Source organism: Strigops habroptila, chromosome 1, assembly GCF_004027225.2.
Source record: "Strigops habroptila isolate Jane chromosome 1, bStrHab1.2.pri, whole genome shotgun sequence".
Taxonomy (NCBI): Eukaryota; Metazoa; Chordata; class Aves; order Psittaciformes; family Psittacidae; genus Strigops; species Strigops habroptila.
Window position 1 is genome coordinate 13,138,090 of NC_044277.2, and position 26,372 is coordinate 13,164,461.

General features: G+C 37.6%; 1 protein-coding gene across 1 annotated transcript in view; it reads left to right on the plus strand.

The window, feature by feature from the left end:
- MRPL13 (mitochondrial ribosomal protein L13) overlaps positions 1–26,372 on the plus strand; it is a 36,936-nt gene that overhangs the window by 344 nt on the left and 10,220 nt on the right. The window contains exons 2-6 of the mRNA XM_030490111.1: positions 519–642; positions 4,490–4,583; positions 6,217–6,277; positions 17,041–17,127; positions 17,456–17,577. Coding sequence (XP_030345971.1) covers positions 519–642; positions 4,490–4,583; positions 6,217–6,277; positions 17,041–17,127; positions 17,456–17,577 — 488 coding nt within the window. The remainder of the gene's footprint in view (positions 1–518; positions 643–4,489; positions 4,584–6,216; positions 6,278–17,040; positions 17,128–17,455; positions 17,578–26,372) is intronic.

A 26,372-nucleotide genomic window follows, 5' to 3' on the forward strand; every position in this document is an offset into this window, starting at 1 on the left:
TCTGGGGTGGCGGGCGGCCTCCTTCCTTCGCCTTGTCGCGGAGCGGTATTCGCCCCAAGGGGCCCGCTGGCAGGACCCGGGAGCGGTCAGCGTGTGGCCTGTCTGCGGGACATGGGCACCCGCTGCAGGCGGCTGCGGCTGGTCGTGTTCATAAAGCGACCTTTAGGAGAGATGTGTCCTTCACTGAGAGGGAAAGAGATGTCAGGCATTACATAGCCTACAGCGATTGCAATTAGCAAGAGGTCTTAGTTGTTTGAAGCAAAATCTTCAGAGCTGGTAATCTTTCAGTGTTGTTGCCACCACACACGTTGGAAGCATGCACAGCAGTGTGTGTATCACGGTGTGTAGCAGTGTTCTCCATCCATGAAAAGGTTATTTGGAGGGGTTGTTATTGAATATTAGTATTTATTCTAGTATTTTGGAGTGTGAATAAAATTTTGATCTAATTAGAGAAGTTAAACTTACATATGGAAGTGTGTTCTTTTACTATGTTAAGTACTACTTCTCTTTCTCTTTAGCAATGGGCTACTTTTGCCAGAGCCTGGTATCTCCTCGATGCGAAGTTGCAGCCGCCAGGAAAAATAGCAGCTGAGACTGTAATCAGGCTCGAAGGCAGGCATAAACCTATTTATCACGCACTAAGTGAGTATTATTGAGTAGGTAAAAGCGAATTTGCTTTCCTTCACTTGTATTTTTCTTCTGATTTCAGCTTTAAAAGCAAGCCTGATATATAAGGTTACATTTTGTAAATTATAAATGTCTTTGTTTTCCTTCTTGTCTTTTTCCTTATTACACCTCTACTACCTTATGTTGTTATCTTTGCCATATAAAGTTCATTATGAATATATGGTTTAAGTAGCTGAATTACAGTGGGTCATGCTTTCATTTTTTTGAAAGCCTCGAAATCATGTTTCATTGCATTGATTTTAGACGTCAAGATTTAATTCACAGTGCACGCAGTGAAACACTGAGGTGGTTCTTGACTAGACCACAGAGTCTTGGAGTGGTTCTCCATTCTGAATAAGGTGCAGAGACGTTGTATCTTCATGAGGCAAAAGGCACAAACTGGAACACAAGAGGTTCCCTCTGAACATCAGGAAATCTTTTTTACTGTGAGGGTGTCTTGAAGTGGTTGCCCAAGAGCTTGTGGAGTCGCTGTCCTTGGAGATGTTCAGAAGCTGGTTCTGCTTGAGCAGAGGGGTTGGACAACATGACCTCCAGAGATCCCTTCTAACGTCACGCATTCTGTGATGATGAGGCTGGAACCTGTCTGATTCTTAAATGGGAGACTTAATCATTGTTGAAAGATACCTTCTTGTTTACATGAAAAAGTCATTTTGCTTTTTGGCGGATAAGACAATTCAGCAGTGAAGGTGTACCTGTGATCTTGTTTGTTTCTTTTAATATACCATAGTGCCTGTCACACAGTGATAAGCACTTTATAGATAAGAAAAAGGTGATCACTCATTGATGGTACAGTGTTTCCAGTAATGCTTACACAAATTTTTCAAGAGACATTACTGAAACATAAAGGAAGCATTAAACTTTCCTCATCCATGTACAATGTACATACTGAAACCTGGTTTTCATAATAGAAAGTAGTAGCTGTAGTGTTCTAAAGAGGTTTTAAATACCAATTCTGCTGTTACAAATTACGTCTTATCCACAAGATGTCACTGGAGACTAAGGCTGTCTGAAAAATAAAGCAGGCACTGAGAGGAAATGTTTTTGGTTGTCCTGTGGGAAAGATCTTTGATTCTTTTGTGTCCCTGAAGTTATAAAATCCTGGAAAGTCATTTCAAGGATAACTTTATTTCATCTGAAGTATTCTATAAATCAGTACCAAATGCATTACACCTGAGTTTGGCATTGGTAGGCTACTGCTAGAGACATTTGATATTCTCTAAGAGAGCAGAGTATGCATGAATTTGTGGTTGATGTATTTAACACTTTTTTCATTCTTTTTTTTCTGAGCTATCAAAAAATATTTTCATGTCTGTGAAATAACAGTTCCTTAAACAGAATAATATAGTGAGGGATGGTTGTTTTGATTTGGTTTTAATTTGGTATCCAGATACCCTTCCATAAACTCATTATTTATTTATTGTGTTGAAAAGTATCTGGATGAGAATTTATGCTGTGGTCGGGGAAGGAAAGAAATTTGACTTCTTACGTATTTATTTTCTGGCTTAGGGATAATCTTTCATTATTTTTCAGTCTCATATTTTTAGGTGCTGTCAGACCATATGCCTTAAATGAGGGGATACAAACTTGTTCGGGAGGTTTGAATCTGGATTTTTGGGTTTCTTCTGCACCTCTGCATTCTCTTAACTTGCATGCCCTTGCATTCTGTCTTTGTGAGCAGTTTCACAATAGAGAGTCAAAAATAGTGGGCCAGATTTTTTTAAAAGATGGGTGATCTGGTTCTTTACGTTGGATTGTGAGCAGGTGTAGGTGAGCCAGCTCTGTTGCTTGGGTAGGATTTGCTGCTGTTCCCTGCCTCCTTGAAGGAGATGACTAGGCTACATGGAAGTGTCCTGCAAAACCGGTCTGGCCTGGGTGTTGCTCTAAACTGCAGTGTTAGTTTATAATAGCTAGAAGCAGCAGCGAAGACTTGTCTTCTAAACTTGTCTTCTAATGAAAGATTTGGCAAGTAGTTTGTCAGTCTTGTGAGCTAACAGTTGACAATATGTACCTTTAATTACCATTTAGTCCTAATTAAAATGTGGGAGGAAAAATGCATGTACCTGAAGCATGTGTTTTTACTGTATGATAGGAATTACTGAAGTTGTAAATATACAGAGATATAAAATGGATTTACTGTGGCAGCTTAGTTTTATCTGAAGAGGTGCAATACATATGCTGTTTGTAATGAACTGCATATACAATAATGTAATAGAATATATGGGACTTATTTTTGTGTATTTCTTGAGGAAAACATCCATAATTCTTAAAAGAATAATTGGATATTTTATCCTGAAAATGGTTGACATGCCCGAGGGACCTGGACAAGCTCAAGATATGGGCCCATGTGAATCTCATGAAGTTTAAAAGGTTAAGTGCAAGGTCCTGCACCTGGGTTGGGGCAATCCCTAGTACCCGTGCAGGCTGAGGGATGATGGGACTGAGAGCAGCCCTGAGGAGGGCTTGCGGTTACTGGTGGATGAAAAGTTGGACATGAGCCGGCAGTGTGCACTCATGGCCTGGAAAGCCAACTGGGCTACATGCAAAGCAGCGTGTCCAGCAGGTCAAGGGAGGTGATTTTCCCCCTCTTCTCCACTCTGGTGAGACCCCACCTGGGTTATTGTGTTCAGCTCTGGGGTTCTCAGCAAAGGAAAGACATGGACCTGTTGGAGCAGGTCCAGAGGAGGGCCACGAATCTGATCAGGGGTCTGGAGCACCTCTCGTATGAGGAAGGGCTGAGAGTTGAAGTTATTCAGTCTGGAGAAGAGGACTTTCAACACTTTAAGGGGGCTTATAAGGACAAACTTTTCAGTAGGGCCTGCAGTGATAGGACTGCACACTTATTAAACTAAAAAAGGGGAGATTGAGTCTAGATATACAAAATAAATTTTTTATGATGGGTGTGGTATAACACTAGAACAGCTTTCCCAGGGAGGTTGAAGAGGCCACATCCCTGGAAACATTCAAGGTCAGGTCAGACAGGGCTCTGAGCAACCTGGTCTAGTTGAAGATGTCCCTGCTCATTGCAAGGATTGTTGCACTAGATGACATTTAAAGGTCCCTTTCAACCCAAACTATTCTATGTTTCAACAAAAATAGCCTAAAAGAAGAGTTTTCTTGCATGATATTTTGTGAATATTTTTCAAAAGTAGGATGCCATTTGACTGTGTTTCTTGAGATGGTAAATATTTTTGTTTCCTTCCTATTAAGTGCAGCTGTCCCTGAAGTGAACAATGTTGTTTAAACACCAGTGGAAAATAATATATTAATTTGAAATTTTCAAGGACACATTCACTATCCATAAATTCAGTCTACTTCAAAAAGAATAGGTTGCTTATTTCACCCAAAATATTCAATCCTCCAGTAAAGGTTGGTACTGTTTTTATAAGAGAACGAAAATTAAACAAATATTTAGGTCTTTGCTTAGAATTAACCTTTTATTTATTCTGGGATTTTTGAAATACAGGTGCATATGCACCATAATATGTTGAATGAAATAATACACTTGCCTGTAAGCCAGATTTCCAGATCTTTGCTGAATAATTGCAACAGTTTAGTTATCTGGTCTGGTGGTGTTTTACCTGCTCACCTGCCTTCTAACCTGTCAGTACTAACAAAAACAGTAATGAAGGTTGGTATTTAGGTGGAGATTTGGATGGTGTGATTCAAAAAGCTCAGATCTTTGATTCTAAATTTTATGAAACGTATTTATATGCTACTATGTATATTTCACACGCTTAATAGTTATTTTGGTTGATTGCCCCTATGGTTCTCTTAATACTTTCCACTAACTTCTGCATTGTAGGTGACTGCGGAGATCATGTTGTCATAATAAATACAAGACACATTGCCTTCTCTGGTAACAAATGGGAACAGAAAGTATATTCGTCACATACTGGGTAAGCTTCATAATCAATATTCAAATGAGCTAGTGGTAGATTTAATGTCACATTTTCTTAATAGTTAAATTCTTTTTTAGCATATTGGTTCAAAAGGGAATTCCTACTTACGTGTTTGGAGTTTTGTTTGCTAGTGTTACAGTATTTAAAGGGATGCACATCTTTTTCTTTCTTTCTTTCCCTCCCACCCAGTGTATGTTGTTAGGGCAATAATCTAACTCTAAAGTAGTCAGAGCAATCGAGTAAGTGATCAGATTTGGTAATCCAGGTTGTTTGTGTGAACCCATGAACCCAATGATGGAATGAGGGGAATTATTCTGTTTACTAAGCGGCAGAAGACATTCCTATGGGCACCTTACATCTAAGATATATGCAGTTGCCAACTTCAATTACTTTATCCTACCAGTACCTATTTACCTAACAGTAAATATCAAGATTGATTATTGAATCAGAGGATAAAAAAAAAATAATTAAAAAACTAGTGAGAAATGAAATGCTCTCAAGATGTACTTATGTATACAGTACTGTACAGTATATTTTTCTGGGAGGCATAACTTGTTACAGGTGGAAGTGCAATAACCCATTACAGACTGTATGGCAACAATCAGTTTGGTGCTCCTATTTTACACAATGACAGCAACTAGATAAGAATCTCTAAGTGTCAAAACGTAAGCAGTCATGAGATGAATAAATCACATTGAGAAAGCTAATTTTGCTAGTACTAATGTCTCAATCCTGAAATTCCTTTGCTGAATTGCTGAGTTCTTCTTCAGTTGATGGAAATTAATACACTTTTTTCGTTCCTCCCCCACCTTTCTGACTTCTTAAAAACTTTCACTAAAAACTTCCATAGAAGTTAAAACACTTTGTGTAAGCATCTAAGTTGGCTTTGAGTGAGTGAAAAGAATTGTATAATTAAAACAAATACTTATATATCTGTGTAGTTTCTGAAGAGGGCATGTTCTGATGGTGTTTGGTTTATTTTTATTTCACGCAGGTTGATACCTAATAATGTAATTAAATCAAAACGAAACCCAGCTTTACTTGACATCCATGTCATTTCTTGCATGACTGTATATGCATAAGTGCAAATTAGTGCAACTTCACCGTATCTCATAGACTTTAAAAAGATGGATGCATTGCAGTAAAAGTCAAATTTTATTACTGTGGACACACCAAATCATGCTTTATTTAAAGCTTTATTTAAAATGGAGCTTTATTTAAAACAGTAAGAAAATAATAAATACTGCTAAAAATGGTTGTTTAGTGTGTCGGCCACAGACTGGTTGCGAGTCTTGATCATCTTGGAATACTTCCAAGTTTTGCATATCTTACTCCCACTGTATTCTGTAACTATGATGGTCTACTTCATAAGCAGTTTTAAAAACATATCCATCTGCTTGTGAAACACAGACATTTTAATAATCCAAATGAGTAAATAAGAAAGTATGGATGGTGTTAAACTTGGATACTTGCCAGGATGGAATCTTTCTAATAAAATGTAGTGAGAACAACTTCATTTTTTGAAGGCTTGTAATACCATTAAACTGTTGTTCAAGATGTAGTGATATTTGTGCTAACAATGTGCTTGAGCATATAGCTTTAAGCTTTTATGTTTGTTCTGGTTTTGTAGCTATCCTGGTGGTTTCAAACAGGTGACAGCAACTCAGCTCCATTTGAAGGATCCAACTGCTGTGAGTGTTTCCCCTTCTTCCCTTTCACTTGCAAAGCTGGTTTGTTTTCATTTAATTAGTTCCTCTAAACAAAAGGGATCGCTCACCTTTTAGTACATCTAAAGCTAAATCACATTTTGTTAAAGGCTCTTAGAAGCTTGGCTTGTGACAGTGTTTTTGTAAACAGCATGTTTTGAGGGTTAGACTGTAGGTTGTGCCTTTTTGTGATTCTTCCACTCTGTCCAGATGAGCAAATCGAGTTCATTTGCTTCACTCATTTGTGACTGATTCACTTGCTTTTAGTTTCAGGGGTCTGACCTTTCTCACAAGCCAACCGCCTCAAGTTAGACTTAGCTAAGTTGTACTTCAACTTATTGACCCTACTGCTTTTTTAAGAGCCAGCAAGAGTAATGCTAATCTTAAAAGTGTTAGAAAGCACGACTGCCCCTTCCAGTAAAATTCAACTGTAGGTTTTGTTAAATGATTATTTTATAAAAAATATCTTTTCTTCTGTGCTCTGTGTTTGTGTTCATGGTCTGTGAAAGAATTGGAAATGGTGATTATGTTGAAATTAAGCCTCTTTACTAAAGGTGTGTATTAGACTATTGTGAATTCTGAACATCCGTGTTGATGTGTTTGTTACTGATTAACAAACACAGGGTGCTAGATACAAACATTCTAGGTTGTTGACTTACACAGTTAAGGAATTTTACTAGGAGTTTGGGTGATCAGCATGGATCATGGAATGAAGTCTCTAAGTACTGGTGTTTCAGAACATGGTATGAGGACCACAGAAAATAACAGATATCTATTTTTGACTCTGAAATGCTTTGGCTTGGGTCACGTTATATATAAAATAGAAAAATGCTTCTTCCTTTTTCTTAGAAAAAAATTTTATCTGCTGTAAAATTCCTGGGGTTTGACAATGATTCTTTCTTTTTCATCTATGATTTAGAACTCCTGGTTTGTCCCAAGACTCTCTTATACAAGACATTGTACTCAATAAAAAGCAGTCTGCCATATGAATTTGTCTGATTTTCATTTTTACTTTTGCAAATTCTTTATTTAAAGTGAACTGAAATCCCACAGTTCAATTTTATTTTCTGTCTAGAATTTTTTAAAACAACTTAAATGCTTTTGAGAACAAGCTCTAAGATAGTTGTAATTCCTTTGGGAATTATTGATATTTCCACGTCTAAAATTGATTCGTCAGCCTTCTTCGTTTGAGCTTCAGGCAGACACTGTGCACTGGGAGGCAGTATAGGACAACTTGTTTGTTAGGACCTGAGACTTGGATGTTTTATAAATTACCTTCTGGCATTCATTCTGAAATACCTCTTTGCTTGCCAGACTCATAGATGAATTTCTGTGCAAACAGAGGAGGGTTATATGCGTTGCCAATAACTAAAGCATGTTGGACAGAGGCTCAGCAAATGCTGATGTGGCTCAAGGCTTGGTCTGATTTAGAGAGAGAAACTTCTTTTTAACATAATTGTGGAGCACCCTCCGCAATTAACTCTTTCATTCTATTGAAGATGAAGCATTCAGAACTCCCTTTGCTAAAGGTCTCTCATATGTGTCCTTGTCATATTAATAGGAATGGGTGGCAGTTATTCATGATATATTCTGCATGTGTGGCTGTGTAGGTTTTGACTTGCAAGTGGTTTTAAAACTAGAAATATTTATTTACTATGTGAATTTTTTGGCATGAAATACATTGGGATATAACAAAGGTGGAAATTATGATGGTATTTTATTAATGTGTTTTGTATTTAGAACTAGCTATTAAAATCTGAAAAAGATTACTGTAAAGAGAACAATGCCTAGCCGAAGTAACATTTGGATCTTCAAAATATGAGCTAAGTGACACATAGTTACTGTGGAGACTTTCATAAATCACTATCTTGAATTAAAAAGATACCTCTTCTCTTTTGATCATGTTAAGTTCCTGTGAAGACAGGGGAAAGAGGTAGGTTGTAGGAAGTAGACTGTGTCTTTCTATGGAATCAAAGTCTGCATTCTGTAAAGCCTTGTTTTCATCCTGGAGGCTACTACTTTTTCTCTGCCCTTGGTCCTATTGTCTCCTGCTAGTTCGTCCCAGTTGTGCTTCATTAGATGAGTCATTATTTTTGGAAATAGTGCTGTTACAGAAAGTAATGCATTAAATTAACGGAAGAGATTACTTCCAAGGAAAAGGATGTTGACATAACACCTTGTAAACTTGCGTGGTGTTACATAGAGTTTAGCAATGGATGTGAGTATTTTCAGTTTATGTAAGAGGTAGATTAATGCTTGTATGATTCTGTGAGTGTGTGTATATAGTAGGACTGCAGTATTGCTTAGCGCTGTTTTTACTTACATGTCTAACTTCAAACATACAAAACATACATGTCTAACTTCAAAAATTCCCCATGATAAATTATTTTCCATTATAGTTTTGTTTAAACATTGTTTCTAGTATACAGAAAGACTGGATTTAGGAAAAACTGGTACACAGCTAATAGCTAATTAAAAAGGTTTTAATGTGTAATTTGATGCAAAGTGATATGATTTATGTCTACACTGGGGACTGAAATTCGTAAGTATGGTTGTCAGAATTTAGACACATTTACTGCACTATCATCCTTGATCATTTCTAGTTCCTTCATAAGGTACCAAGACAGGGATGGATGATGATCTGATATTATCGCTTAATGGAGGTCGATGTCATTATATCTATCTTCCCAACTTTGGACCTTTATATTTATTGTGGGTAGTAGTTAGTGCTTCAGAAGGATTTGTGCTGAATTTTGAATATGCACATGCATTTTTTCATACGACCATAGGATGATCCAGGTTAGAGAGAACCTTGGGAGATCTCTAGTCCAACCTCACACTCAAAGCATGTCAGCTATTAGGTCACATGAGGCTGCTGGGAGCTTATCCAAACTGGTCTTGAGAGCCTCTCATGGCAACTGTTTCCAATCCAGGACTTTTTTTCTTAGTTGAAACATAAAAAACCTGTGCCTATTCTAAGTGTTTAATCTCAGATATATAATTTTGTGTCTGAGATTGACAAAGCATTACTATTTTTTTTCCACTTCCAGATATCTTTTAAATTAATATGGGGCAGTGAATACAAGAAGAGGTCTGCACAGTTGATGTTTTGTATAGAACTTGAAGTTCCATGTTCATTCTGCCAAGTTTTTCAGTACTTCAGAAAAAAATATTTTGTGGAAGGGCTGAAATTACAGTGTTTTGCTAAAAAGATATCAAAAGTAAATAGTCTGCATGTTTTTACCTTTAGCACCTTTGAGTGCCTTTGGGAGGCATGGGCAGGGGAGTGTCTGTGAATCCGTTTAAAACTTATAGTAGTTTCAGTTGTCTGCTCTTCTGGAGAATAGCAGAGAATAGCTCTTGTCTATTGAACTTGGCCAGGCTACTTTAGGAAGTGTTCATTGAAGAAAAAAAAAATAGCTTCTTCACATTTCAGCCTTTTTTTGTCTCTTACTTAGATTTAGTGTAAATTCTTGGACCACCCGTAGACAAGAGTATCTAATAGGTTCTTTAGGTGCAACATAACAGCTTGTTGCTGTAGTTCAAAACACCCTTTCTGTTCTTCAGGTTAATACAATGCTAATACTCTGTATGATATTACTACTCCCTTAGGATACATATTAGTAGACAATAGTAATTTCCATTGTAGGTTGCTAAGAAAAATCTGTCAGAAAGGTTTGGTGTGTTTCCTTTGACAAGAAAGCCTTTTGAAAAGAAAGGAAACAGGTAAACATTTTATTTGAGATGAGATGTTTGGAATGCATAGAATTTGCAGCAGTTTTGTTTAGCTGGAAAAATGCTGATGGGCATAAGACCAACATTTTCAAAATCGGGCTTCGAAGCACTAGGTACACTAAAAGATGTACTTTTAAGCCTCACAGATGTGAGAGGGAGGAAAAAAAGACTTGGAAAAATCTTTCTGGAAAAATCTTAGAGCTTCTAATTAAAATCCTTGCAAAAGATGTTGACAGATCCCATGTGTAGAACCAGGTAGTGATGCTGTTAGGACAAAGTTTTCAATCAATTTTTACTCTATTTCTAATTTTAGAAGTAAGCAAAACTTGGCTTACTTTTCCTTTTCTTTGGCGGGGGGGAGTTTCTGGTGGAGGCCTTCCCCTCCCCCAAAAAAAGGAGAACGTCATGTTTGGCTCATACCAAGTGTTCAGTGAGAGGATTGACCTTTGCAGTATTCAGAGGCTGTATTGCCTCTGACAAAGAAATAATGGGCAATAATTGTTCAGAATGAATGGTACCTGCTAGGGAAGATTATTAAGCCAGGCAGGGTAGCTCTATGGAAATGTGCAGTGAGGAAGCCTCCGGGGGTGTCAGGGTTCTCGTTTGTTCTGCTGCTGGCACTGATACTAAGGGGCTTAAAATGTTCCAAGTCTCCTTTTGACTCCTCTTTAGCAACTGCTTGCACGTATAGACTTGCCATTATATCTGCATAATAATGATCTTTTGAAGAAAAGCTCAACGGAAAACACGGTTAAATCTTGCTGTTGGTATTTGAAAGCCTATTTTCTTTGAGTCAGTAAGAGACGGTTGATATAATAATATATACATACTAAAAGACAGTTACTGAAACACCAGATAAAATAGCTTTTTCTTCTATTACTATGGAGAAAGATTTTTAATTAAGTAGAGCAAAACTTCAAAGGCTGGATTAGTAGGCACACAGAAGTTAGCATGGCATAGGGAGAAGAATACTGTTGTGGAATCTGTTATCTTAAAGCCTCTATGTGCTCTAAATAAGTTAGAGCCGGCTTGGTCTTTTGCTTTGGAGTAGACAAAAATACTTCTTTCTTTTAAAAAAGTCTTAATCCATTTCTTATTTGAATTTGCAAGGCAAATTATTATATTAATTTAAAGAACACAATAAACTTCTAAGTTTTAGTGCTGAACAGTAGTGGAAAGCAAAATCACATGTGATGGAAGTTTAATTTGTCTGGGACCAAATAATTCTTATGACAGTACTAAGTAAATTCACTATTGCTGTACTACTTGTACAACTGTGGGAGGTAAAAAGATGAAGTCCTTTGTATGCTTTTATAACACGTGGTGAGAAGAACGGTATCGTGTACAGAACAGAAATGCAAGAACTGGTAGAATGAAGATGTAGAGCCATGCTGTATCTCTGAGTAACTGGTGTATCTCCTGAAATTATTCTAGGGTTTGTTTTTTATGCCCTGTAATTAATCATTTTGTTTTCTCTGGAACACTGTGTCCTTCCCATGTTCTAGAGATGCTTCCTGGCGATTATTGGACTTCATTCAGCTGCTAGGGTAGATTTTCCTCTGGAAATTCAGCCAATTATTTTTTGCTTCTCAGGACTAGGAGTGGTATTGCTCTGTTGATTTCCTTCTTTAAAGTATGTTATATCTGGCAAAGAATCTTTCTCAGAACTTGCATCAGGCATAGTCTGCAACTTGCACATGAGCCAAGGCCTATCACAAACTTAAAATGTTCAAGCCTCACACAGCGTTTCAAATAAATGTATTTTTAATTTATTTGTACTCATAAAATGTTAGACCATATAGTAAGGGACTGAAAGGGCAAGAGTTTTACTAGAGCTGCCTTCAGATTCCTTTGCTCCTAATTAGCCCTTTACATTGAAACTAAAAACCTGATGTCATATAACTTTGATTAAGAGTGTGTCTATGCTGTAAGTATATAAATTAGCCAACTTGCAATATTCAAGGTGACAATTGTAACTAGAGCCATAGGAATTTTGTAATTAAAAAGAAATTGGGGCAAACAGCATTCCAGTACTTTAAAAATCCCTAAATATTATTGCTCTGGTGGCTGTATACATCTGATGGTAGATGTCTTGGAGAGAGTGTCATGGCCTTTAGGAGCGAGTATTTACGAAGATATGATGGAATTTTGCAGGTTGCTAGTACTAAAGGACAGGGGAGATGAGGCAGTTGGAATCCATAAAGAACTGAATAAACTGTTAAACTGTACTAGTCAGTTTTAAACTGAAACTGAGGATGCAGTGAGACCTATAGGGAGGGAGACCTCTTTGCCAATCTGAAATCCCACAGAAATCAGCTGGGGTTTATACCTTTCGTGTAAAACTAAACTCTCGTTATTTTAGTAGTACAAAGTAAACATAATCACATAGAAAATGATGAGAATTGTCTTTTATTAGAAGTATATTACAAACACGTAGAAAGATTCTGTTGTTGTTAATTACTTAAAACAGTACGTTCAGATGTGTGCTTTTCAGGGAGCATTGAAGCTGGGTTTGGGATTTGCATGAGCTTGGTAGCAAACTACTTCTTGCAATTCCATACCTTTTTCATTTAGGGTTGGTATATTTTTAGTAAAACTTGAGCATGTTCAGGTAACAGGAGAGCCCTTACTTAACACCCTGTAAATATTGCTGGTTGGATCTGCCTTTTCTGTTACACAACCTTACTCAAGTTGCAAAAGCAGTCCTTAGAACTTCAGTTAAGCCTGTACTTTACTAACTTCTTTGGCTTGTCATCGCACCAATTAGAGTGAGGTTCTGGCTCTAGGCAGAATTTGGGGCAAGGAGCTGGATGTAAACTTAGTCTTTCCGGGAGCTGGGTTTGGATTTGTTTTGGCTTGTAGAAGTCTTTGAGGCAGAAATTACAATGCAGGAAGCTATAGGTTTTCCAGCACTACCTTCTCTGTTCTAGCTCCCTGTATAGCCTTCTATTCTGTAGTTCAACTAACAAACTTGCAATAAATCTATAATATAGGTACAGAGTAGTACGACCTTTTAAATTTACACTCCAGCTTGCTTAGTAATACACTTGGCTTTTTACAAATCTCAAATAATAGGTTATCACCACCTCTACACACCTTTTTTTTTTTTTTTGGCCTTTTAATTTTTCTCTCTTTTTCGTCTTGACCAAGATGAATGAGCTTGAGGAGTGGGAGGTAGGCATTTGCCTTTGAACTGTTCCAGCAAGGAAATTATTATCACTTGCAGAAGCTGAGGTTTTGTTCCCTCTTTGCCTCTACTGTGGGTTGCTGGGGCAGGGAACATGCATGCTCAAACCCAAGATTATTGCTCCTCTTGTTTTCCACATGGGTGTAACATACAGATGGCCATATTTTTAAGTGGCTCAGCCATTAAAGGCTCTATGATAACCACAAAAACATGAAATTAAAAAATGAGCTGTTTGAAATGTCTAGTTAGTAAGTTTCAAGTTTGTTTCATCTGACAGTTCATTCAGTTGCATTGAAGCTCCAGGACAGGAGACACTAACAGTGAAGTCCAGTTTCCTGCTCTGGATCAGGCAAGGATTTAATATCTTCAGCAGTGACATAGAGAGTGGGATCAAATGCACCCTCAGCAAGTTGGCGAATGACACCAAGCTGAGTGGTGCAGTTGGTTCACCAGAGGGAAGGGATGCCATCCAGAGGGACCGTGACAGGCTTCAGAGGTGGGCTAATGAAAGCCTCGTGAAGTTCAACAAGGCCATGTGCAAGGTCCTGCACCTGGGTCAGAGCAAGCCCCTGTACCAGTACAGGCTGAGGGATGAAGGGGTTGAGAGCAGCCCCTGTGGCTGGGCTGCATCTAAAGGAGTGTGCCCAGCAGGTCAAGGAAGGTGATTCTTCCCCTCTACTCTGCTCTGGTAAGACCCCCACCTGGAGTACTGCATCCAGCTCTGAGGTCCCCAGCACAAAACAGACATGGATCTGTTGGAGCAGGTCCAGAGGAGGGCCATGAAAATGGTCAGAGGGATGTAGCACCTATCGTATGAGAAAAGATTGAGAGTTAGGATTACACAGCCTGGAGAACTGAAGGTTTCGGAAAGGCCTTTTTATGGCCTTTCAGTATGTAAAGGAGACTTACAAGAAAGATGGACAAAGACTATCAAAGCCTGTAGTGACAGAACAAGGGGGAATGGTTTTAAACTGAAATGGGATAGGTTTAGATTAGATATTAGAAAGAAATTGTTTCTGTGAGTGTGGTGAGACACTGGAACGGGTTGTCCTGAGAAGCTGCGGATGCCCCATCCCTGGCAGTGTTCAAGGCCAGGGTGGATGGGGCTTTGAACAACCTATTCTAGTGGAAGGTGTCCCTGCGCATGGCAGGGGATCAGAAGTAGATGATCTTTAAGGTCCCTTCCAGCCCAAACTGTTCTATGGGCCTGCCTGGCAGAAAAAATGGTTTGTGCTTCATGTGGGGGTGATTTTTCTATTGCAGATCTTATGGTAACGCACTGCTTGCATGTGTGAGAGGGCACAGAAAGCCACATGAATTCTTGAACAGCATGGAGATTGGCAGATGGACCAAAGCATACCTTGAATTATGCTTATTGCACTTACCGCATGATCTATAGAAACTATTATTGAAGATATAATTATCTATGATCATTCGTTATCCTTTATCAATCTTAAAGTCCTGCTTTCGTGTTAGTCTGTTGAGGTTGTCAGTTCTGCAGTGACAATATAGAACATTGAGAGTATTTCTTCATTGTTTAACTTAAGCGTATAAATCAGTCTTTCTTTTCCAGTATGGCTTTTTAATAGGCACATTTTTACAACTGAACTGTTCTCTTTGTAATGTGGCTAAAAAAATCAGATCGGGTTTACCAGGCAGAAGTATCCACAACCAGAATAGACCAGCTGTTCGTCCAGCTCACTGGTTTGTTTCCACAGGTGTCTGTGCCACATGCTGCAGAGGAAGATCAAAAATGAGACACAAACATTGACTGTTTGAAGAAGTAAAACATTTAATGATGGTCATCAAAATATTTTAAAGTCTCTCTTTTTTATTGGAGTGAAATCATTAAATAACTAGCTCTGTGTATCTCTAGGTCATAGGTCATATGTTAGACCATGTGTATGTACAGTTTACTAATCTAAGGAATTAGTACTGGTTCTATCACAATCTGAAGTTAAAAGTAATTTTTAGATAGGGAAAAATATCCCCACAGGCAATGTGTTGTGAAATCTCTGGATCTGTCATTTTAGATGTGATTTATTTTGATCTTTCGTTGGCTATAAGGAAAAATACTGGGTAGAAAGGAAAATAAGTATATGACATGAAAATGATTAATGGTAAAAGGGCTGTTCACATGAGCTGCTGTTAATATCTATGTATTTTCTTATATTGTTATGATGTCTTACTTGATTTTCAGTACTCAGTGAAGTAAACCACTCACAGTTCATTTTTTATCTTCATCTTGTAGTGTTCTTTGTCTAAGCGCATGACACAATAAACTGTAGTTTGCTGTACAAGCATGAATAGTTTTTATCCTTAAAAGCATTAGTTTTCATCTTTTTTTATTAGTTGCTTATTAATTTTTCTTAGAGAAGGTATCAACACTATAGATTACTCTGCCCAACCTGGTGTATTTTTTCTATCATCTATATTTTTATTATATTTGTCCACAGGTTTGTGGTACTGGCTGCATAACATTTTAAAATTGTCAGGATGTTGAGGCTTCTCTAAATGACTTCTGAGTTTCTCAATGCTTTTAGTATATGTTTAGTAGGATCCTAAGACAATGTTACTGTCTGTTACATGGCAAAATGAAAATAATACTGGGGCCAAATTATCTTGAGTGTTGGCTAACTTCAGAATCCATGTAGAAATGCCTGCAAGCTTAAGAACCTGCACTTCCCATTAATTTCACATGCAAGGATTAATCATTCTACCATAATTACGTGGTTCCAGCTGGGAAATCAGTATTAGTCATTGTCTCTAGTATTTCAATTTAATTCCTTTAATTCATTTTATAAAAGGAAGCAAGTTTGCTCAATACACTTTTCAAAATACCTGGATGCCTGGGTGGTTTGTTTGTACTTGGTGCACTACATTTGTGTGTGGCTTATTGACTTCAGCTTAACTTTGCACTAAGCATGCCAGGGCAGCTCCTGATGTGGAGCTACTTTATGTCAGAGTGGCGTGGAGCACACCTTCTACTTACTAAATTGCACAAAGGTCTAACCCTAAATGCATTGCTGTCCTTTATAAAAACCTTTTTGTCTCCTCCAGTTGCATGCTTTGTTTTATATTTACAAACGTTCCCTTCTGGGTGAACTCCATAGTGATGTGTTTTGTATTTAAATTACGTCTATACTAGAGTCCAAGAGAAATCTTGTTGAATTTTGTTACTTTTCAATAAGCACAATCTAGTGTAGATGTACAGATTCCATTCATTCCTGATGCTCAGAATTGAGATTGTTCATCTGGAACTAATAACAAGGGAATAAATTATATATAGTATGTTCATGATGCAATGTATTGGTGTGTCAGCTTTGCTTAAGATAGGATTCATTAATTATATAGAAATGTCAAACACAGCAAATATGTGTTAGACTAATTGCTGGGAACACTTGGTAAATTTGTTAGAGTCTGTCTGTTTTTTGTTGGGTTGGTTTTTTTTCCTCAATAACATGTATATAAATGTGCAATATGGTGCAGAATTACCCAAAGCTTCTCAGTTCTTTTCAAAGTTGCATGATCATATGCAATTATCCACAATGTTAAATATAGCTCTTTTCTTTCTGAGCTCAAATTTTCTATCTGGCTGATAGAGAGTATGTGTTTATATGATGGGGAGTTAGTATTTCTTTTTCCAAAACAGAAGTCTAGAGGCCTAGAGCACCTTTGAATATGGTGCCAGAATTCTTCAGCATTGAAGAAGTTAACTGAGAAGAGGTTCAGTGACAAGTGGAATGGGCAGAGGGAAACACAGCTTACCCTTTTTGTGTTATTTGTAGCCTGTCTGATTGTTTGTTACCATGTTCTCTTTCCTCAGATTGTTAAACTCACTATTTATAGAATGCTTCCAAAAAACCTTCAGAGAAGAACTATGATGCAGAGGCTGCACCTGTTCCCAGATGATGTGAGTAGTCATGAAGTTAGCTTTTCATTCTTGTGTGATTTGGAGGTGAAGAGGGAGTGTTAGCAATAGCAAAACTCTTGTCAAGATAAATTAAGAAAAATAAAGCTGCTTTTTATTTATGTATCTAAATGTAGTAGAAATGTTGATGCTTTTGTCTTTATTATTTCCCAAACTTATGACATATAAGACATGCCTCTATTTAGGTCAAAAACTTAGCATGAAGAATGCAGTAGTGTGAACAGATTTGGGTCTGGATTTGTGGGGGGAGGAGAGTGATGTTATTTTTTTAAAATAAGGAGATAGCTAAGACTGTGCTCACCTTCCTCAGGTTATTCCAGAAGATATAGAGAAGAATCTTCTACAAGAGATTCCTCAGCCACGTGTAGTCCCCAAGAGGTTAGATGAATATACACCAGAAGAAGTTGCTGCCTTTCCAAAGGTTTGGACTCCGTAAGTATCTCAGATTTTTTTTAAAAGAATACTTTAACTGAATATATACTATATAGGCTCTCACATTATCATTAATAAAAAAAAGTAATACTTTTGCTGTTGTGTTATTATGCTACTTTTTTTTTTTTTTTGAGAGTGAGGAGATCATTAAAGCAAAGAACATTCATATTAAAATGAGTGGTTGCTAAGGCTTTTGTATTTCTGGCCTTTCTTTTAAGGAGAAAAGCTTTACTTAAAAACATGTTTTCAAGTCTTTACTTCATCAAAGTCTGTTTAATAAAAGATGAGTAAAACACTTCATTACTTTATATGAGTTGTGCTCTATAATATGTAACTGTTAGCCATAGCCAAAGGAAACACCATGCAGCTCTGTGAGGGAGTGATTCATTGCGGGAGGAGGTGGGGGACCCTTCCGAGTTTCTCCAGAGAAAGGGAAAGAATTCTGCTAAATTAGACCTTGGAGAGTGAATATTTGGCAGGGAATATACCACATATTTATATTGATAAATAGTTTCTTTTCCATGCACAAAATCAGTTCCACAGTAGTTGTGTGGCATATGAATGATTATTTGTGGTTTGCTTTATACCACCACATGCAGCATTGAGTCAACCCACTAGTGAAAATCATGCATTACATTCTGGGTGTTTTCTGGTTAGTACCGGTGTGATTTTTCTTGTGTTCATTTTGAGAGTCCTGTTTAGGCTCAGGATCCCATTACAGTAGTTAACAGAGAAATTAATTTTGAAAGATTGCCCCTTTCCCGATTAGATTAATGAAATTTCAGAAGAAATGTAACAAGTAGGGAGATGAGGAAAGGTATAGATAAGCTAACTCCAGGACCAATTTGATGATTTATCTCCAAATAGATTACTGGTACTTCTATTTTAGTAGTAGCTTTTAAAAGGTTGTTTCTCTTTCTCCTGTAAGAAAAAAAAGTGTTCCTATGCACTTACTCCTACACTAATCCTAAAAAATAGTCTTGGTATGAGTCTCAAATGGTACGTCATCCTATTGAGTAGTTCCACTGAACCACATGTTAGCTGCACATGCACAGAGGTCAGATGCTGAAGTGGTATTAGCAGCTTATTTCTCATGAGTCTGCTTTCTGCTTAAGATATGATCTCTCAGGTGTCTTGATAGCTGAATGAATACAGAATGCTTAAGGTTGGAAAGGACCTCTGGAGGTCATCTCATCCAACCCCTTGGCTCAGGCAGGGCCATCTAGAGCTGGTTGCCCAGACCGTTTGTAATATCTCCAAGGATGGAGACTCCACAACCTTTCTGGGCAACCTGTTCCACTGCTCATTCACCCTCACAGTAAAAAAAGTGTTTTCTGATGTTCAGGTGGTTCCTCCTGTGTTTCACTAAGTCTTGTTCAAATCAGTAGGACTTCAAAGTGCCGGAACTCAATACTTCCTGTTTTCATGGGAGAATTTAAAAAGTTCACATAGATTTTCATGTCCAGCTGGTTGAAGAACACTATTAGAGAATGATCTGCAGCAACTACATGCTTTAGAGTTGTAGCTAGTAGTGACTAGATAGTCGCAAGCTTGTACAGTAAAAAAAACCCATTGTACAACAGCTAAACCAGTAACCCTCTTTTAAGCAAAGGAGGCCTTTAACAAAGAGAGGAGGCTTAATGAAGAGAAGGGGAAACTCGCATCAGAAGAGTGTTTTTAAATGGTCCGTTCATGAAAAAAGAAACCAAGTAATTTTTAGCGCGTGGCGAAAACTGTTTGTATACCTTTGAAAGGGGCCTGATGCTTTTTGCTTGGTCAAATTAATATTAAAGGAGAGTGGGGGTTGGTGTGGTTTGTTTTTTGTTTGGGTTTTTTTTTTTTTAAGTAAATGAAACATTTTAAATTACAGCATGTATTTTCTCTGCATCATAAGGCACATGCACATAAGGGCCTTCACCCTTTGTGGGCAGTGGGGATAAGGCAGCAGAGATGTGTGGACAAGAGATGTAATTTATCCAGAAGAAAACTGGTAATAAGATAAAGTAAACGAACACTTGAATAGGACATTCTTGCAATTCAAAAGCAGAGCTCATAATTCCTTTTATGGGCCAGCAGTTCTCACTGCTTAAGCCAGACCAATACAAAGAAATCCTAGGAATATATGTAGGACAAATGTCTGTATCCATTTCACATATATTTATAGGATCTGTATTCCTTTGAGGGGAAAACTTGAATAATGTTCCATTATTCTGTTACATGTTTAATTGAAACCAAAGTAATTTTTTAGTCAAAGTTCTCACTGTTAGTGGGTTTTTGCTTGCAAATCCTTGTCATAACAGGAGAAAGTTAGCCTGTGACATTTATCTAGTCTTAAGTGAAAAAGCCTGTTTAGAACTCTGTATAATGTCTATTTGTCCTAGCACATCCACATGCAAAGAAGTGATACAGAGTTGCACTGATTCTGCATGTCAGAGACAGGATGAGACTTTTTTTTTTCCTCTGCTTTTTTTTTTTTCCTCTGCTTTTAGTGATTGAATTTGGTGAAGGATGTGATGTCATGAGGGTTGACTGTATCATATGACTACTAAAGATGCACACCCTTTTGATTTTGTCTTTTTGGTTGTTTTCTCTGTCTTTTTCTCTTTCTTCTGTTATCTCAGAACTGTGTAGGTTCTGAGTAGAAGTTTTAGTTGGATTCAAAAAATGAGAAGTGTATGGCCATCAGTGGGTATTAAATATGGTTCTCCAGATGTGACTCATGGCTCAGGAAGTTGTAAATATTGTTGTATATTTATCTTGTTTCTTCAACTTTTTCTTTGTGCATCTACCACTGAGATGACAGAACTTTGATGTGATCTAAAAGGGCAGATCTTTTATGAGCCTAAGGCAAAGAGCTGTGGGAATGTAGCAAATATAGTATGATCTCCAGTCTTCCAGATGATCAGCACTAACTTGTGCTCTTCTGCTCATTTTCAGTATATAGACTTTAATGTGTGGATTTTGGTAGGAAAAAATTAAATATCACCTGGAGAACACCTAAATATGTGAGTGGAATATGGGGGGCACCTAAAAGTGTGTTCTGCACACACACAGAAAAAAGCAGTATCTCAACTCTCCTTTGTGATAGTGCTTGCTTGATGTGGGTTGACTTAGGTCTGTGTTCTAAAAATATGGGGAGGGCACTGACAGCATTTTGGAAATTACTTGGGTTTTGTTGTATTTTTCCTATATTCTCATGAATGTGTGTAATATTTTCAAAAGTTTATTAAAAAATCAGTTGTATTTAGATGATCCCAGATGATACTAAAATAGTCCGTGCATCAGGTCTTTGTAATCTGAGGAACCTCAGTATTACAGTCTCTGTTGAAAGGGAGCAAAATCCAGTAATGCTTTAAGCCTTCTACAGAGTGGAAATAGGTAGATTGGGTTTGGCTTTTTCTAAGCTATTTCAGTTATACAAATCGCTATGTTTGGTTTTATCCTCACTACTGGATGGAGTTTCAGTGCTGAGATCTCCTTATTCCTTTGAGATCTTATTGGATTAGCCCTGAAAAAACTTTAGACTTTGCACCAGTGATCAGAATTCTATGGTACATTAGAGTAAAGCTGATAAGCCTCTCATGCCCTATGTTATATTATACTCTGGTATAACTGTCTTTAGTACTAATACTAATAAAGATTGTCACACAGTAATTTATTGAATTGGAAGCTGGCACTTAGCTTTAACTAATTGGGAGTGTCCCTTTTGTCAAAGGAAATGGTGTTATGCTGTCAGAGCTTTTGAAATACTTCTCTTTGTCCCCACACGCTGCCATAGTTTTGCTTGACTTCACTTCCTCAGCACTGAGCCACCTTAATTGTGTTGACATCTAGGTGTGTGTGGCAGAGGACAAGTAAATTTGATGCCGTCTAATTTAGTCACTGCTGTCAAACTAAGTTTCCTAATAGCTTCATGTCAGCATTGAGAAGACTGCTTGAGCATGTTGATCCTTGAGGGAAATCTGCAAGTAAGAACACTTTTGAAGCTAGATTTCACTTTAGAATTCCCCTCCCATCATTTCTTGGAACCATTTCCTCTGAAGGAATACAAAACACAGAGAAAATATGCATTTGCTTTTTCATACTTCTTTCCTCTGCAGTCTCATCCAGATTGATTTTTGGTGCTATTTGTATGCAGCCTTTTTTACTCCATACCAGTTACAGAGGCTAGTTAGAGCCACTTTTAAAGGCAGAAGGACATATTACCATACCTTTGCTGTGTTGGACTGTAGTCCTACCCTCTTTTCTGCCCTCAGGAACTGGTAAGTCCTAGCAGAGGGATCAAGAATAGTGGTGGTTATCTACCATCTCCTAGCCGCAGGGCCCGTTGCTGTTGTAATTTCAGCTTCTTGTCCTGGCCTGCAACCAGGCCATTGTGACTGCGAGATATTAGTGTCAGATAAGTTTTACTTTAACCTTCAGCTCACTTCTCTGGAAGTTTTGATGTTGGGAAGAGTTTTCAATTTGAATTAATGGGAAAAATAATAATGCTTTTCCTGACTGAGGGAATAAATATATTATTGTGGTTCTCTATCACTCAAAGTGCCATGTGGGGAAGGGATTAGTTGTGAAATAAAAGATACAGAATTGAGCAAATTTGGTAAAATAACTTTCTGGGGTTATAAATTAAAAATCAAAAGTCTGTAAAAGGGGTCTTAAAGTGAATTGTAGTGGTCACTGTTCTGATTAAAGTGCCAGCTGAAGTGTCTGAGAATAAGCACCTTTACTCCAGAGGCACTAATAGAAAGGCTGCGTGAATATCCAACTGTAATAGACTGTGTTCTGAATTTTTTCAGTGTGTGTGAGCCCATGGAAGAAATAGTGTTTTCATTATTCCTTTGAAAGAATGTAAAAGCAACAAAGATTTAAATATTTACATGTTCTTTAATGGTGTCAGCTTTTTAGAGGCATGTAGCAAAAACGTTCTTTTAAAAACGAGTCCAAAAAGGGACAAAATAGTGACAGCTTTGTTCAACAGAGCAAAGAAAAGTTAGTTAAAATGATATTGTATAAATCTGATATTCTTTATAATTTAAGATGTCCCAAAAAAAGCCAACTACCTGACACCAAAATTGTTTCAGAAGAGGGTCTTTTTTATATATATATATATATATATATATAAATATAAAGGGAACATGAGTTGTTTTTTGGAAATCCAAATATTGCAGGAACACATCTGTATCTCAGAACACAAAACTGGCTTTCTGTTTGGGTTCCTCATCATCTTACTCTTTTCCAGCTGCCTGTAGAGGTTGTAGAATCTCCAGCCTTGGAGATGCTCAAAACTTGTTTGCACGACTTCTTGAGCAACCTGGTGTAATACTGAAATAAGTCCCAGTTAGTCTATGGTTCTTTATATATGATGAAAGTGAACAAATGTAGATATTAAAATAGATCAATATTTTAATAAACTGTGTTTGGATCCCCCAGTGCATATGTTGCTAGTAGTGTTAGTCCTGTTTGGCTTTTCCTTGGGCTGTTGCTTGTTACACTGTACTAGGATCTTGGAAGTCTGGGTGAGAGCACATAGTGCTAAAATGAGTAGCCTTTTCTTGTCCTCTTTGTCCTGCATTTGGGGTGTAAAAGGCCTATATGTTTACTGTTGTGTGCTTTGGTCTGTGAGCTTCTGCAGAACCTATAGATAGTTTCCAAGCAGTAAGAGTAGTCCCTACACTAAACCAGAAAATGAAGGATGCAGAAAAACTATAAATCCTTTTTTGTTTTGGTTTGGTTTGGTTTTTTTTTTCCTTCAGATGGTTTTAATAAGTCTTCCTGCCTTACGTGACTTTTGTTTTTAGTTATTATTTATCTTCCATGGAATTCTGAGCCTGATGACCGCTCTGTTTAACAAAGAGTAGAGGTTCAAAAGGGAATTAAATTCCTCTGAGAGTGACTAAAAAAACCAAAAGGGAGTTAGATGGAGAAACTCTTCGTGGCACATCTTTCAATGGAAAAGAAATAATGTAGTTGTCATTAGCCCTTTAAAAATAGTTGTGTCCTTTAATGGAAAAAATCAAATGAAAAGCATATCTTGATTAAAGGTATGCAAGGCTATAGAGGTAAACACAATTGCAAGAAGAAAATTAATCTTCAAGGTTTTACATTAAAACTTACACCCTCACTGTATATAAAATAGCTGTAAGACATAATAGGGAATGAACATAAAGTACTGAATTTATATGAGAAGTTACTAGTATTAGGAGGAAAAGAGCCTTTTTCTCTCTAATCTGAAGTAATAATATAAGTAATTTTAATTTGGAATGTGAAGAGGACATGTTCGGTGCTGCTAATGATCTCATTGGATTTTCTGCCTATATTTTGTGTCAAAGTGTCTTGCTACAGATGCGTTTTTCAAGGCTGTTTTGCTGGTAATTGGAGCCTGACACACCATAGACAAATATACAATATCCAAGTGGAAATGATTTTTAAGGAAAGCACAGGTCTGGTGTGGAAAACCTAGCAAATGGTTTGTTTTCCAGAGTGGAGAGCCTTCCTGTCACCCTCTTTCCACCACAGCAGAGTTCGTGATAGGACACCAAGTGGGATCCTGCTCTATGAAAGCAGAGAACTAAATGTCAGAATATTTCCACTGAGAGTGGTTTTCTTTGAGCATTCTTTCCTCTTACCCCTAACTGGGACCAATTGACTTCCCAGGTTGTGCAGAGCTTCTCTCTTAGATCCTTGATGGAGAGGTCTGAAATAAGCATGGTGGAAAACCGTGTAGATACAGGAAAGTTAAATTATGTCTTTTCCAGACACATTAAGAGGGAAAAAAAAGATTAAAAACTAGTTCCTTTGACAGTTTGATTTTGTAGCTTTTTACCATGAATGAAACCATTATTTCAAGTGTATTTGAAGTTTCAGATTGAATGGCTTTTAAATGAGTTTTAAACAGAAATCATCACAGAATTTGCCAGTCACGTATGACTAAGCAAACAATTCTGTTCCATAAAAGCAAGAATACGTCAGATTCATGTGTAAATTTTCCTGTTATATGCAATTTTAAAGTTGTTTAACTGTCTGGGTATATATATATATGTTTTTAGACAGTTTTAAAAGCAGGAAATTGTTTTTGAAGAAGTATTTAAATAAGAATGTTACCAAATATATAGAACAGCCACTCTGTGTTGTTCCAGTTAGATGGATGCATTCCTGAGAGTTTTGCTGAAGAAAGCAGAACCGTCTGATTTCCAGGAGTGCAGTGGGGCTGGTGCTGGTTGTGCATACTGAGCGCCTGTTCCACTGCCAGCCTTCATAGGAACTCTGCTTGGGCCAGACAGCCTCTTACTTGTCCTTCAGGGAAAAAAGTCCTTGGGCACTTCTGATGTTTTTAAAACTTGATGTATTGTAAACTCTGAAATTTGGTTTAAGAAAACCAAACACCTTTTTAATGTTTATTTTTTCTGAGTAACTTGACTGATTTCTGGCACCCATCTGTACATCCTGCTTGAAGCAGGGGGTTGCAGAGCCTGGTCTGAAGCCGTAATTCTGTTTCATCTGAGCAGCATGGGCTGGGCAGGATCCCGGTATTGACACTGCATGTCCCGCTCCATGGCATGGGACACTGATTCTTGGTAGTTCATCAGCAACGCTTAATGGCTTTCAAAGCAGAGAATCACAGTGTCACCACAAAGAAAAGTTTGTAGGTGATGAAACACAAGCATGTTGGACACCACGTGAACCACAGATGGCTCTGATAATCCTTGTACACATCTTGTGCTAATGTTAACTTCCAGTTCTTCCCTTGGTTTGTGCTCCTTAAAGCCAGCCTTGCCAACGTCTGGCAACTTGAAGCCTACTGCTGATGTTACTAGTAAACAGATTTGTAGGCGCTGGTAAACAGAAAGGCATTGGGATTAAGATGACCTCTCAGCCACAGTTTTGCTTTCTGTTTGTTATCTTGTTAGTTATCTTGCACAATTCTCCAATTTCTAGTGTAAGTTTCTATTCTTAGTTACTCAAATTAGTTCTGGGATGTAGTAGTAACAGAGCTGAAGAAGATGCCAGACATATCCTGGTATGGGGCTGAAATGATGCTATAAACAATACTTTTATAATTGCAAGATGCTGGCAGGTGGGGTTTTTTAATGAATTTTTTTGCCTGTTAATTTCTTCAGATAAAATTGTGGGAGTAGTTAGTCCAGCTATATTGAGACTCTCAGAAAGAAAACCATAAAGATCTCCTCTGAAAATGATGAGGTCTTGAGCTATTTTTATAAGGACCATCTTGAGTTTACTCATAAGCTTTTTTTCTGCACTGAAATAAACATATTCCTCCAGCCTTTTTCTTAGTTCCTGCTTAGTTGCAGAGTGTGTGTGTGCAGCTTTTAGTTTTTTGGTTGTGTTTGTATCATTCCTCATATGGCAGTGTTTGGTTCTTATCTTGGGCTATGGGGTGTTTCTGTAATAGGAATAAGTACTGCCCCTACAACTTGAATGCTCGTCTTCCTTCACAAAGCCAAGCTGCCATGTGTCAGTGTTGAGAGAAGAGGTGGCCAACACAAACTTCTGTGAAAGACTGGAGCCAGTCTTACTTTTTCCTAAAAACAAACTATAAACCAGGAAAAAGCTATCCTGCCCATGGAGCCCAATTCTGTTCCAATGTACTCTTCAAGGAATCCCTCTGGAAGTTCATTTTCTGTGGCTTTTGTGGCTCTCAGTAGGAATTCCAATAACTATCTGGAGATCATTAACCCTCATTGAAACCTGGCAATTATCACTGGTAACTTTTTTTTTATAGTAAGGGCATAAAATATCTCAGGATTTTGTGTAGCATTTCACTTAACAGGAGACTT